General features: G+C 28.5%; 2 protein-coding genes across 2 annotated transcripts; both read right to left on the minus strand.

The window, feature by feature from the left end:
• Positions 1–6,689: 6,689 nt before the first annotated feature.
• On the minus strand, positions 6,690–10,476 carry LOC114168428 (Exostosin family protein). The gene is made up of 9 exons (XM_028053228.2): positions 9,935–10,476; positions 9,676–9,849; positions 9,151–9,308; positions 8,915–9,062; positions 8,224–8,339; positions 8,003–8,141; positions 7,781–7,891; positions 7,600–7,668; positions 6,690–6,987 (listed from the first exon to the last, which is right to left on the minus strand). Exons 1-9 carry the CDS (start codon positions 10,382–10,384, stop codon positions 6,862–6,864), a joined length of 1,491 nt encoding a protein of 496 aa, XP_027909029.2. The 5' UTR covers positions 10,385–10,476; the 3' UTR covers positions 6,690–6,861.
• Positions 10,477–12,663: 2,187 nt separating this feature from the next.
• Positions 12,664–14,606, minus strand: LOC114170656 (TOM1-like protein 1). The gene is made up of 3 exons (XM_028056178.2): positions 13,944–14,606; positions 13,357–13,689; positions 12,664–13,203 (listed from the first exon to the last, which is right to left on the minus strand). Exons 1-3 carry the CDS (start codon positions 14,460–14,462, stop codon positions 12,817–12,819), a joined length of 1,239 nt encoding a protein of 412 aa, XP_027911979.1. The 5' UTR covers positions 14,463–14,606; the 3' UTR covers positions 12,664–12,816.
• Between the last annotated feature and the right edge of the window lie 722 nt (positions 14,607–15,328).

Below are 15,328 nucleotides of genomic sequence, written 5' to 3' on the forward strand. Positions count from 1 at the left end.
GACTAACAAAATTTATCATACTTAATTTCAAATAAATAAATACACATACATTTAATTGCTATAAACTTTATATAGCATCTTCATTAATTTTAATTTAACAATAACAAACATAAATATTATTGCAAATTAAAATTAAAATATTAATTATTTATATAAATAAAATAATTAATATTATTTATTTTATTGGTAACATAAACCAATAAAAATATTACACTTTAATCTTAATAAATAAATAAACATAATTTAACAAAACCACTAATTACACGGTTCACATATTATGAAATTGGAAAACTTCCAATTTTCACACGTTCACTCACGTAACAATTTTCACTCCAAATTTGAAGGCTCATGCATTCACACATTATTCACGTTCATGCAACAGTTTTTTTTCATCAGTTTTTTCAATACCACGTAACTGTCCATTATATTTTCATTCCAAATTAAACAACTTTCAAACTTCACAATAACAATAATGGCACAGCTTGTTTGTGGCAGCAGCAGAATTCATACATAATTTAAAAATACTCATAAAGCATTTAAATTATAAACCCTTGAGTAATAATTAGAGTTCATCATGATTTGGGATAAAATTAAATTAGGGTTTATAGCATTAGGGAAAAACATCATAAGGGAGAACCATCACATAATAGGAGAATCATAAATCTTACAATCTTGCTCTGATACCACATGTAAAACTTAATTAAGGATCTTTAAGATTTATAATTCTCACACGATAAATCATAATAGAGCACTAACCTTGATCCATGAGAGATCCTGTGAATATGCGTTCTTCAATTTATAATCTTGTGTGCTCTTCAACCAGCGTTTCCCAATCTATCTCTTTGCCTTTCTTTCTCTTCTCACACGTACTTGATGGGTTACAGTGAAAAGAACCTTATGGCCAGAGACAGAACCCCAATTCCTTTTATAAACCAACGTCCATCAAGTTGGTTTTTTTATTTTATCTTTATCTTTATTTTATTATCACTTCCCATAATAATAACCAATAAGTCTTTATATTTTATTAAATCACAATTGGGTCCATCATAATATTTCAAATGAGTCACTAATAGAATTAATTCGTCAATTAATTCTAACATCAACCCCTGTTTGCTTTGAATCTGATGATTGGATATTTGATTCTTCGTCGTTTGTGTTTTTAATTTCTTTCGTGAATGTAGTGATGGAAATTTCAGTTTATTTGATTTCATTATACTGTAATGATCTGTATTTATGGGTGTAGTATGAAACGTTTTTTTATTAATTATAGATTATTACTATGCGGTAAAATTAATTTTTTTCTTAATTTTTTAAAATTATAATATAAGTTGTGTAAAATCATAACCAGCGGTGATTGTTTACAATAAATAGGTATAGAAGCCTCATAAATCATAATCACCTTTGTAAACAATGAAATCAAATTAGTTATGTTAATTATTTATAATAATTATATACTATTAAATTTATCTTCATCTATCGGTAATTCCTGAATGAAATTAATTCCTCTTTTTAAGTTTTTAAGGATTAGTTTGATAAAACTTAAAATAGATCATCATTAATATTGAATTTACTTTATAATTATTTATTCTCAAAACTCCTATATATTATTTGTCATTGTAATAAAATTATATTTAAAGCATGCCTTTTATTTAGTTTTTTTATGAAAATTGATAAGATTTTGTAACTTCAATTTTTAATTTTAACATTTACAAACAAAAAAATCTTCTCGCGGGACACATGCGCCATTCTTAGATCCTTGTCCGAGGCAGCATAGTTTACATAGGTCATTTCCTACCGTGCATCTTATTCCATTACAATCCGTTGGTGGGTCACGCTCCACTCTTGCTGCCTCTGTAGAGAGTGATTTTGTACCGATAAATCCTGAAAAGAAAAAATATCATTCTATTATAATAATTTTCTTTCATTTATTTTTTTTATTTATTCTTTTACTTTTCAATATCAAACAAATAAAAATCTATGAGTGTCATCTTGTGAATACATGAAAAAAATAAGATTGCAAAACACAATAATATTTTCTATGATGGAATTTAAGATACAAAAATGAAATTAATCTACAATTTACCTGAAGATAGAACCAAAACTACAATTAGAACTCCTAATAAAAAATGTTGATTGAAATGAAAAGCCATAGGAGAAATATTATTTGGTATGAAGTGTTTTTCTAATATTTTGATTACACTAAGACCAATCATATTTATACTTGATCTTTTGAATGAAATGTGCTTAAAATATAAGGAAATTTCTCTTTTTATTATTATATCTCAAATCATAATTTTGTGATTGGTGGGAGGAGATTTAAATTATTATAACTAAACAATATTTGTATTACAACGAATATTAAATTATAACGATAGATTAAAAAAACATAAAAAGGTCAATTTTTTTATTAATATTATTATATTTAGGGTTGAGTATGTTTTTAGTCTTGAATTTTGATTTAAAATTGAAATTTATTTATGTCCAAAACTTCAATATATTTTAATTTTTAAACTTTAAAAATAAATGAATATAATTATTTTAACTCAATTATGTTAACTTTTTTTTAGGTGTCGAATGCATTTTACAATAAATATTAAACCGGAAATGTGTCAAACTGTGTAAACAACTCCAATGCTAACATGAGACGTTCGACAAGTCAACCAAAATTTAATGTAATTGGGTTAAAATGATTATATTGATTCATTTTTAAAGTTTAGTAACTAGAATGTATCGAAGTTTTAAACATGAACAAATTTATGTGTCAAAGTTCAGAGACTACAAATATACCTAACTCTTCCTTATATTTATTATTAGCTTTTATTTATATATTTTGTGTTTGATTCTATTGGAAATAGTGCATTTATTACTTTGACTATCGTAATTCTCTAAGAGATAACATGATCTATAGTTAAGTGTTTTAATTAATTAATTCATTTCATTATTCAAACATTGAATCAACCTTTTTGTAACAAAAGTATTATTTTTGGATTTAGTTTATCATGAGTTTTAATTTATTATGAAAGGTACATTTTATTTTTTTTAATTTATTACTATTATTATATTTATTATCACTTTCTATTAACAAATTCTGTGTTTGATTTATTAGAAATTTGGATTTGAAATAGAAACATTTGGTACATTTTATTACTTTACCTATTACGATTCTGTTTGAGATAACATTAACTATTTTCAAATGTTTTCACTAATTAATTCTAATTAATTTATGCATTTATTTATTTCATTATTTAAATATTGAATCAACCTTTTTGTAACAAGTATTTTATTGGCTTATTTAATTTATCATGAGTTTTAATTTTTCATGCCACTTACATTTTTTATTTTTTAAGTTTTACTTTTTTAATTATTATTACTATTAGTATATTTGTTATTAGTTTTTATTTACAAATTCTGTGTTTTACTGTATTGGAAATAGAAATCTTTGGTGCATTTTATTATTACTTCAACTAATGAATCGTGTTTGAAATAACGTTAACTATATAGCCAAATGTTTCCATTAATTAATTAATTCATTCCATTATTTAAATATTGAATCAACTTCTTCGTAACATCTTTTTTAAGGATTTAGTTTATCGTGAGTTTTAATTTATTATGACAGTTACAAATATAGTACAATAATTGTATGCTACAGTTTTATTTTGTTTTTTTACATCTTTTAATTTTAATTCAGAATTTACTAAGTGTAGATATAATTTGATGTTCACAAGAAATTTCAGACCATCTACATGTCTGTTCTTTGATATCATTATTTCAAAAGTTTGTATAAATTGAAACTGTCTTTGCTTATTTATTTTTTATTATTTATAGAATAATTTGTTGGATCATGTAGTCTGTGTTGACATTAATTATACGATGTGGTCAAACAAATTTGAAGCCAGTTACATTTTTTTTTAACTGCTTAGTTGTATAGTTTTTATAAATTAAAACTGTGTTTATTAATTTATTTTCTGTGTTGTGGTTTATTGTAAATTGAAGATGACGTCGTGATTTGTGAACATAAATGGATTGAATTTTTTGAGTGCTTCCGTTTCTAATTTGGAATTTGTATATTTGTGTTTTGAGTTTGTCAATCGAAATCGTTTCAAATTTTACACGTCCATGCCTTTGGAACTAATATTTATTTAGAGGTTGTTTCAACATGATTTATTTTATTATTAATATAAAATAATATTAATATATTAATGAATTTGTGAATTTGTAATCAACATTTTTTATTTAATTATTTATATTTTGTTTCAAAGTTTTGGTTAAATTATTAAATTTTAATTTTAATTAACATATGAATATATTAATATTAAACAAACTAATTATAATTAAAATTGAAACCTTTGTTACATCTAGCCCAACGTTTTGAAGTTTTATGCTTATAAATTGAGAATTGAGTTGGACTTTGAGACTTGAACTCCTTTTAATTTTTTAAGTCCATTCGTTTGTAACAAGTATTTATGATTATAATTATAATTAAACACTTATATGAGTCGTTTTCAAAGAATTTTTGTCAATTAATTAATTATTCTATCAATTAATTGATATTAATACATTAATGAAGTTGTAAATATATAATCCACGATTTCTATTTATTTATTTATTTATTTTGGGATTTGTTTCAACGTTTTAAGTTAAATTATTAAATATTTATTTTACTTAATACAATGAAAGAGATTGATTTATTTCATAATTTATTGCAACCATTCTTTTAATTATTATTTAACAAAAAATATTAATATTGTTATTGTTATTTTTACTATTACTTGTGAATTTATTACTCAGTCCTATTGAAAACGAAGTCTTCTTAATATTTATTACTTTTATTAACGAGATATTTTTGAAGAAAACTTTAGAAGTCCATTTGCACACTCTTAAAATTTCGTAACACATTTTTCAAACCAATGCCAACTCTAAAAAAAAGTGAAAACTATCACATGATATAAAGGGTTATAAATCAGTATAGAAGTCTCACAAATCATAATCACCTTTGTAAACAATGAAATCAAATTAGTTATGTTAATTATTTATAATAATTATATATGATTAAGTGGGTGTTGGGCTTTTAGCACGGACAAATTTGGTCATCAAAAAAGAAGGGTCTTTCTTCCTACACCTCCAAGCATTTCTTCTGCACCTCCAAATTTTTTAAAATTTCCCAAATACCCTTTGACCATTTAAGGAAACTCACAGACATCACACCCCCAGAAATACTTCCAGAAATCAAAATATATAACTTCCGAAAATCAAAATATATCACCGGAAATCAACTTCCAGAAGTCAAAATATATCACCAGAAGTCGACTTCCGGAAGTCAAAAATCATTACTGGAAGTCAACTTCCGAAAATAAAAAAACATTACCGGAAGTCAACTTCCGAAAATCAAAAAACATTACGAAAGTCGACTTCCGTAAGTAAAATTTAATCAATTTTAAACATTTTTAATTTTTTTTTAAATTTATATTTTCTATCTTTTATTTTATTTCAATTTTTATAAAACACGTATTAAAAATTATCAAACATATAAATTTTAAAAAAATTACTTTAAAAAATAAAAAATAAAAAATATAATAAAATTAAAAAATAATTTGAAAAATAATTTAAATTAAAATAAGATGACTTTAAAGTTAAAAAAATGAAAAATAAATAAATAAATATATATATATATATATATATATATATATATATATATATATATATATATATATATATATATATATATATATATATATATATATATATATCGGAAGTCGACTTCTCGTGTATATATATTTATATATTTTTTTTTCATTTTTTTAACTTTAAAGTTTTGTTATTTTAAATATTTTAAAATTTTTTCAATTATATATATTTTTATATTTTTAAATTTAAATTTCTTTTTATATAATTTATTAAAAATTTAATAAAAATAAAAAACAATTAAAAAATCATATTTATATAAATAATATATAAATAATAACATTTAAAATATAAAAAAAACGAATATATATATATATATATATATATTTTTATATATATTTTCTTTTTTCTTTTTTTTTAATTTAAAGTTTTATTATTTTAAAATGAATTTAAATATTAAATAAAATTAAATGAAGCAGAATTTTTTTTTTGTTTTTTTAATTTAAAGTTTAATATTATTTTAATTTTACTTATTTTTATATTTATATTTATTTTTTATTATATTAAATAGAAATAAAATTATATATATAGATATTAATATTTTTTATACTTTAAGAAATATGAAAACATACAAAATAAATATAATAATAAACTAAAAAAATCATTAAAAGTTAAAAAATATAAATTCTGAAAAGATATAAAAATATTCAAAAAAAATTTTTTTTCACCTTACGAAAGTCGGAGAATTTTTCTTTGACTTCCCGGAAGTCAAATATTTTTTGACTTCCGGAAGTCGACTTCCGAGAATTTTTTTTACTTCCAGAAGTCGACTTTCGGTGATACATTTTGACTTTCGGAAGTTATTTTTGACTTCCGAAAATCGATTTTCGGTGATATATTTTGACTTGCGAAAGTCATATATTTTGATTTTCGAAAATCGACATAATTTTGAAGATATGGTGTCTGCAAATTTTCTTAAATGGTCAAAGGATTTTTTGGGAATTTAAAAAAAGTTTGGAGGTGTAGAAGAAATTTTGGAGGTGCAGGAAGAAAGACCCAAAAAGAACTTACAAGCAATTATGATATTTGATTGCCATTTAAATTCTTTTTCCGTCAAGTACTATCCAAGTTATACAACAAACTAGCCACAACCAAAGAATACAAAAACAATTGCAGGGGACGAATAAAAAGGGATGAGCAAAACTGCAGATAATACAATTATAAAGAAAAAACAGTGATTCAAGAAATAATTGAAGCAGTTTTATTGGAAGGCCTGCAATCACAAGTACACAGTTTTCTAGATCCTTCCACTACACGTTGAGATCTTCTTGTGTGAAGCTTGATGTTCACCAACTTCCCAGCCATCTGTAGCATCAAACATAGAGAAAAATTGTCAAATAGTTAAGAATTGTCAAGAGAATTATAGAAATCTAAGTTTGTACAACCAACCAACCAAATTGTACAAATTTTCTCATAATTTCTCTAAATTCTTATTTTTAACTTGTGTATGATATAATTATAACTTAAGACAAAGCCATTTAGGGTTTTTCTTCTTATTTTTCTCTTTTAGAAGTGCTTATGAAGAAATTTGTTCACACATACCCTAATAAAGTCTAGATAATGAAAGGCTATAGTCACAGCTTTAAAAGCAAAATAAAACTTCTAGAAAACAAAAGTCACAGCTAAGTGTGTCAATATTAAACCTTCACATATTCTGATCGCCACCTTTCTCTTACTGGTCATATTTCACTTCATTAATTATATGGCGTCCAGAAATAAACTCAAAAAACTACAGAACAAATGAACAAAAAGGCGTAATTGTGTTCTTTTTCAAAAACTAAACAAAACTACCCTGGAAGAAACCACTCGATGAGCAAGTTCAGGATTAAACCCAAGCTTAAGTTCATTATGTGAACAAAGAACCTAGAAAGAATAATAGGAACAGAAACTTATATAGCAAAACAAACAGTAGCAAACCATTTTCCAAACCAAGTCTTCAGGACCCAATGGCTGAGCTGGACTAGAATACAGGAAATGCTTTGAATACTGAAAAGAAAAAGGAAAACATCAATCAAACAAGCAAAAAAGGCAATGCACAAATCAATTTTAGAAAATGAAAATCAGTTAAATTAAATTCTACATGAAGGGAATTACAAACCTCGGCAAGATATTTTTGCATTTCTTTGATACGAGCAGGTTTAATGCCTTTCAAATAATCCAAAAGCCATCCTGGCTTTAGGGCATCATTGGAGGAAATGAACAATGCTATCTGCATACATGGAAAAAAAAAATAATGGCAGATTCCTATTAAAAAAAAAAATAACAAGTCATGAGGTTCTTAATGTAATCAAATACATGATATAAATGCATACATACACACCTTCCTGTAATCAAGTATTCCTTCAAAAGGAAGCTCCAGCTCATCACTTATTATAACTGGAATGCATCCACTAACAATAGCATCAAATAATCTAGCAGAGGATGGAGTGTCGCCGGCAGGGCTTAGGCAAAATAGAGACCTGACGATGTGCAAGGCAAGCAAATAAATACAACAAGATAAGTAACCAGAGTTCATTTATCCAAGTGGTGAACTTATATTACTTGCGCATGCCAATTTGTGCAGCTTCTTTTCCCCCCTCCCCAGCTGTTCCCTCCTCTATACTCACACCATCAGCCCCACTTAATTCAGCCACAAGCTTAGAGCGTATCTTTCCTCCCTGAAACAAGATCACAACGAAAGCAACTAAACTCAGAATATAAAAACATGCAGCCATGGAAGTGACCAAAAAATTTGAGAATGCTGCATACAGAAGTAGGGTAAATCATGATCCAACTTCCAGCTCAGACAGTATAATATTGAACAACTAGCAGTAAAAACCCATTAGCCAGTCACAGCTCTACCCCAAATGAAACAAGGCCTTCCTTATGTAATTAAGGAGTAAAGGACATATCACACATCCAACAATCACAATATACTTTTGTCAATATAAGCTCTTAAGGCTGATTTTAAACTAACAGTGAACAGAAATTATCGGGAAAGAAATCATCTATCATACATTGAATTTCCAAAGAAACAAAACCTTTTTTTCTTGACAAAAAAATTCAAACTATTTCTGGCGACAAGGGGAGCTTTTTCTGCATCACCATGATTCTGATTTTAGTTGCTTAAAGTCAGTTCTATAATGTTGACAAAACCATAAAAATATACTGATACTAGACATATGCAGATAGAACTTGTAAATCTTCCACCTGCCAGTCAATAAATTAACCAGGCATCGCACAATATGCTTACCGCATTTCTCTTGAGCCGGCCCCGAAAGAAAAGCAACATATTTCTTTTAGGATTTATCTCGGCCAAACACTTGGCATCACATAAATCAAGATTGGGAACATATGGAAGAATCAGGTCTTTCTCCAGAAAAACCTGTCCTGGCTTGTACCTGAAAGAGGAAAAAGATCACTGGATGCCACTTCCAACAAACAATAACATTGAATTCATAAAGTTGTGTGCAAGTTAGAAAAACTGACCAGTTCCCTGTGGAATCCATATCAGGCAACAACCATATTGCTTTCTTCACTTCTTTTCGAACAGACTTAAAAGACCAGGGATGATGCACAGGGATTATGTGATCTCTACCACCAGAGCGCTTCCATGCAGGTTGATCAGTGATCCACTTCAAAGCTTCCTACATCCACACCAACATCAGGCATAATTGTCCACATTGCACCAGCCATCAAAAACCAGAAAAACAAGGTTCTAGTATTGTTATCAGTCAAGGAATAAACTCTCATTTTCCTCCTGAAGTATTACCCTCTCTCCCAAATACTAATTCTTTAAGTAACATATTGTATATAATCTCCTATACATTGAAAAACCTTTCAAATTAGTTCTTAACCTGTTAGTAAAATTGAATAAACTTGTGGGCTATATATGGTTTTATTGTGTAGGAAGCAATAGTTGGAGAATCAAATTGGTGGTTAATGCATATAACTGAAAGAAGGTAACATAAAGTGAAGAAAAAAAAAATGAGAGCATTAGAAGAGCACTCACACCCTATAAAGGGCCTTGCATTGTTGTTTTTCCATGAGGAAGAAGCTGATAGTGGTGAAGAAGGGAACGTAAAACAAATCAGCCTCCTCCTGTCGGTGAACCCTGATGACACTGTTCAAGAGCCTCTTCGATTGGGGTGCGATGAGATCCGCCCAGAGCCAGTAATCAATGGAGTGCTGCATTCGCAATCACAACCAACCGACGCAATTTAACAGATCAACAAAACGGTGAGGGAATAAAGCGAGGAGAAACGGAAGGAACCTGTTCGATGAGACGGTGAACGGGACTTCCATTGGAGGTGAGATTGGAGGTTTCTTGGTAGGTTCTTTTGAAGAGCCAGAGCAAATCGTAGGTGAACTTTGGGGGCATGTCGTAGACGTAAACCCTAAGGGGAAGGGAGAGCGGGTAGTAAGGATCGGTGTACAGCCTGTCCATCTCGGAGCGATAAACGGCGTCGTCGAGCTTGTCGACGAGATCCTCTTGCCCGGCGCGCGCGGTGTCGTCGGCAACGGAGGATGGCGTGGCGGCGAGGAAGCGGTCGAGGGAGACGAGGAAGGAAGTTTCGGCATCGGGAACGCGGACATTGGTGGGAGGAAGAGAGGGAGAGCGGAGAGGAGAGAGAGAGAAGAGGATGAAGAGGAGAGAGAAAGCGAGAAGGAAGAGGAACAGAGTGGTTCGCGATTTGGATCGTGGAATGTACTTTCCGGCCATTGTTACGCTCGATCACTGCACGCAAAAATTTACAGACACAACATAACTCATGTATAACAACAACTTCAAGATAGAATCTTTCTCAAATTCTCCATACTTGTCTTAATGTTCTTTCATCAGTGTATGTCTAAATAGTATTTTAATTTTCATCTCTTTGTTTAGTTTTTACTTTGTAAAATATAGGTTAAATTATACTTTTAGTTCCAATTTTCGTAGTAAAATTTGAATTTGGTCCCTCAATTATTTTTTATCTGGTCCCTATTTTGGAAAATTTGACCCAATCAAGTCCTTTTCATTAGTGGTGGAGTAACGGTGTTAAATGGGGTGCCACGTGTCAGCTTATGGATTTTTTGAAATTTTTTGAAATTTTTTATTAATTTTTTTTTGAATTTTTATTTTATTTTTTATTAATTTTTTAAAAATTTTTAAAAAAATTAAAATTTTGTCACGTGTCAAGCTGACATCGTGCCACGTGGCAGTGACAGTGCCATGTGTCACTATTTGGGAGGTGTCATTTTCCCATTTTCAATTTGGTCCCTATATTTTATTTTTTGTCTCAATTTAGTCCCAATTTTTGTAAAAATTGTGCAATTTTGTCCCTCTCCAAATTTAAACCAAATTTAATTTTTATATAAATATGTACAAATATTTTTATCAAAATTGATATTTTAAGTAAATATTTTTAACAAGATTAAGTTTATTTTAATTTATATTTTACATTAAACTTTATTTAAAATTGTTTTAAAATTGTTAATAGAAAATAATATTAATAAAAAAATTCATAAATTATATTGATATTTTATTATATTATACTTTAATATTATTTTTTATTTGAATTTATATTTTAAATAATTGCATATTTTTAAATGTGTAAAATTCAATAATTTCTATACAAATGTTTTAGTTAGTATAAAAATAACAATTATATAATTTAAGAAAAATTAACTAGTTTATGTAACAATAAAAAACAAATAAATTTAAATTTTGAAAACAATTTTAAGTAAAATTTAATGTGAAACAAATTTAAAGAAACTTGATTTTATTGAAAATATATAATAAAAATATCAATTTGAATAAAAAAAAATCAAATTTAATAAAAATATTTGTATAACATTTTATAATTTTTTTTTTCAATTTGGAGGGGGACGAAATTGCATAATTTTTACAAAAATTAGGACTAAATTGAGACAAAAAATAAAATACAGGGACCAAATTGAGAATGAGAAAATGACACTTCCCAAATAGTGACACGTGGCACGATGTCAGCTTGACACGTGGCAAAATTTTAATTTTCTAAAAAAATTCAAAAAAATTAATAAAAATTCAAAAAAAAAATACAAAAAAAAGAATAATAAAAAATAAAAAAAATTTCAAAAAATCCAGAAGCTGACACGTGGCACCCCATTTAACACCGTTACTCCACCACTAACGGAAAGGACTTGATTGGGTCAAATTTCCCAAAATAGGGACCAGATTGAGATAAAAAATAATTGAGGAACCAAATTCAAATTTTGCTACAAAAATGGGGACTAAAAGTATAATTTAACCTAAAATATATGAATTATATATATATATATATATATATATATATATATATATATATTTGTTTGATTCTAGGTTTAATTAATGAGATGGTACTTACTTTTAAAAATGTGTCAATTTAATCTTAATTTTTGATAAAATGTCTTAATCAAGTGTTTTTCAGACAAAAATTATTAATGCGGTTAACTTAATCTATGACTTTTATCACTAAATTTTGATATAAATATTAATACTTAATTTTGTAATTTTGTAAGTCATTTTAAATATCAATACTGTGTTAATAATTTCTTGCTTAAAAAAGACTTAATTGAAGCATCTTTTCAAAAGTTGAGACTCAATTAATATCTTTTTAAAAACAATACCAAACTGATACATTTAAATACAAGTGAGTATTATCCGACTAATTATACCTCGATTCTATTTTTGTTTTAGAGATCACATACGGAAAATTGAAAAATAATAACAGTATAAGATATCTAAAAACAAAGAACAAATTTTTATTTATAATCGATTGTGAAATAGTAATTGATTTAATTTAAATTTTATATTAAATTAAATTAAATCAAATTATAATTGATTGTCTAGGTTTAATTTGAGTGACTTCTTATTGAAAATCAAATCAAATTAAGCCAGGAACAGTGATGTCATGATTTATCATTTTAGAGTAATACTTTTATAGATATGAAAAATTGTACTAGGTGGATTTTTTTTTTTATAATTATAATATTAAAGCTTGAGATTAACGATAGTTTCACAGAATACTAATAGAAGGAAAAAAACAGAAAGGTATCAGACATTGGTTCATAAACAGCATATATAAAACGAAAACAGAACCAACAAAATCAAACGTAGTGTTGTAATAAAAATTGAAACTCTGTTGTAGCGTGAACTTAGAAGGAGATGAGATCATCTTTTGTTGATGAATGTTGTTTCTTTGGATATTGTTCTTCATCAAAACCACCCCTTTTCCCAAATATCATCTCATCAAGATCATCCAACATGTCATCCTGGTTTCCTCTGTTTCCACTTCTTGAACTTCCACTTCTTCTAACCAGGGCTTTCTCTTCTCTAAAATGTGGTGCCTCATCACCTTCAGGTTCATGCTTCTTCTTCTTCTTCATCATTTCTTCATATCTCTTCAAAACCTTCTGAATCTCATCATTTATGTTCAAGGCCTCACAAAGCAGCGCTTCATTGTCCCATGAAGTCTCAATGATTCTATGGACAGTAATCTGGGACTGTCGGCACTGTTGTACTAATGTCGTAACCAAATCATCCTGAAAATATCACACACAAGTTGGTCACTAAAAGGATGTGCTTTTGAGGAACAGGTTTCAGCATTATAGTAACTTACTAGAAACACAACCTAAAGGAACTAAGATCGCATGGTCTTTGAACATTGCCGCAACGAAAACAAAAAGAGAATATACCTTTACAACGTCCTTCTGCGTTGAAGAAGATAAGACAGTAGAAAGAAGCTCAAAGCTGTTTCTCGCAACATCAAAAGCTTCCTCTGTTTGTTGAGAAGTAAGATTTTTGACATGAACTTCATGGTGCATCAGATTTGCAAGACTGACATCACTCCCTGAAGTAGTGGCGGAACGAGAAGGAGCAACAGGCGAAAAACTTCGTACATTGTGCTGCATAAGATGTTCAAGACTCACATCTGCCTCTGGAGCAGTGCCAGAACGAGGTGGAGTGAAAATTGGAGCCAAACTTTCGTTGTCACGACCAGGGAATCGAATCCCCCTTGATTTCAAACTCTGCATCAGAAAAATGTTACATCAGTAAAAATTGGGTACCAAACTGATACATCTGAACGAAGTTGCTTATTAGATTAAAACACATTTTTAAAAATTGGGACTAGATTCACACATTTTTAAAAGCGGATACCAAACTGACACATCTAAACACTTTAAAGTGATAATATCATCCGACTAATTAAACATAGTATCAAATCAAGATTTGGGCTTTATTGAACATAGATATAACTTGGATTGTAAAGTTGTGAAAGTACCTTGTAAGTTTGTGAATAGACAGGAAGATAGCGAAGTTCAATGGTGGACTCTCCCCATGCCTCAATCATCATCAAAGCCTTGTTCCTGGTATGAACAAAAGTGCAAGGGTCATCAACGAGCTTCACCATCTCATCAAGGACTCTCTCAGTTGCCACCTCCAAGAAAGCCTTGTCACAGTTCTTGACCAGTGCTTCAAGCAGAACCAGAGCCAGATACTGAGTTCTATGACTCTTGGAAACAACCCTCTTCTTTATTGCACGCACCACTTCAGCAGTGTTAAGTTGATCACCATTGACCAAGTCACAGAGATGAAGAATGATGGGCCAGTGAGGGTGGTGAAGGGTCTCAGAGGTAGCTTCCCCAACGAGCTTATCAGCATGGGTTGAATCCTGGAAAAACTCTTTCACTTTGAAGCTCACAGAACTCATTCCAGCACTCATCTTCCGACCCACTTCGGCTCCACCGATTTTCAGACGCTCCCCCAAAGCGTTCACTCTTCCCATCAGATTTTCACTCATTTTTTTTTTCCTTCACCAGTGGCCTCAAAATTTGCAGAGAAAAAACTGCACTGAAGGTTACAGAGTGAAAACCAAAGGAGAAGGGTTTGAATTTCGGTGTTTTGTTGATGTGGGTGAAGAAGACAAAACAGTGTGTGGATATGTTCCTTGGAGTTTCAGCCTTCTCGTATTATAAGTCCAAAGCTCCAATTTGATATGATTCCTCGTACGTTACGTTAGATAAAATCATCACAAAAAGATAAAACAGGCTTCAATATTATTTTTCTTGAGGGAAAACTTCAACACGTTACACAGAAAATTTTAATTTTTTGTCTTCGTTATTTCTTCTTTTTGGAATGTTGCATTTTGAAAAGAGTGATCTTACAAAATTGAAAAAAAAAATGTTTGACACCATTTAACTATCATTTATCAACTCTTATAAGAATAAAATAATTTTAATAAAAGTTAATTTTTATATTTAAAAAAAAAGAGTAAATAATAACGAGTCACAGTATCAAGTAAAAAAAATATAATGTCAAAATACCAATATAAAATAATAACAAAAAATAATAATAATAAAAAAAATATGACGTCAAAATACTATTCTCAAAAGTTTTTACCACATGAAGAAAGAAACACCCTTCAAATTTCAATCCCCTGTTCTGATTTGACTCCTTTGTATGGATCACATTTTTGTTATGCATAAAATTAATTAACGATCATGTGTCTGTTTTATGTTGAGTAATTTATTTTCACTCGAAATTGTAAATTACAAAATTTTAGGGGAAATATTTAACACAAATAAATTGTGAATGTGCACGTATGAAATATTAGAATATGATATACTCAAGTTAAAATCTTTAGATAATAAATTTATATTTTTTTAT

This window comes from Vigna unguiculata, chromosome 11 (genome assembly GCF_037176805.1).
Source record: "Vigna unguiculata cultivar grain cowpea cultivar isolate G323 ecotype 2 chromosome 11, ASM3717680v1, whole genome shotgun sequence".
In the NCBI taxonomy this organism is placed as follows: Eukaryota; Viridiplantae; Streptophyta; class Magnoliopsida; order Fabales; family Fabaceae; genus Vigna; species Vigna unguiculata.

What these genes read in the sequence shown, in the direction of transcription:
- LOC114168428 (XM_028053228.2), bottom strand. Translation starts at nt 10,384, where the DNA reads ATGGCCGGAAAGTACATTCCACGATCCAAATCGCGAACCACTCTGTTC. An exon ending in AATGCAAGGCCCTTTATAGG is followed by an intron (nt 9,309 to 9,675) that starts GTGTGAGTGCTC and finishes GTGTGGATGTAG; the next exon opens with GAAGCTTTGAAGTGGATCAC. An exon ending in GCCGGCTCAAGAGAAATGCG is followed by an intron (nt 8,340 to 8,914) that starts GTAAGCATATTG and finishes ATCTTGTTTCAG; the next exon opens with GGAGGAAAGATACGCTCTAA.
- LOC114170656 (XM_028056178.2), bottom strand. Translation starts at nt 14,462, where the DNA reads ATGAGTGAAAATCTGATGGGAAGAGTGAACGCTTTGGGGGAGCGTCTG. An exon ending in TCTATTCACAAACTTACAAG is followed by an intron (nt 13,690 to 13,943) that starts GTACTTTCACAA and finishes TTTCTGATGCAG; the next exon opens with AGTTTGAAATCAAGGGGGAT. An exon ending in CGCAGAAGGACGTTGTAAAG is followed by an intron (nt 13,204 to 13,356) that starts GTATATTCTCTT and finishes TGATATTTTCAG; the next exon opens with GATGATTTGGTTACGACATT.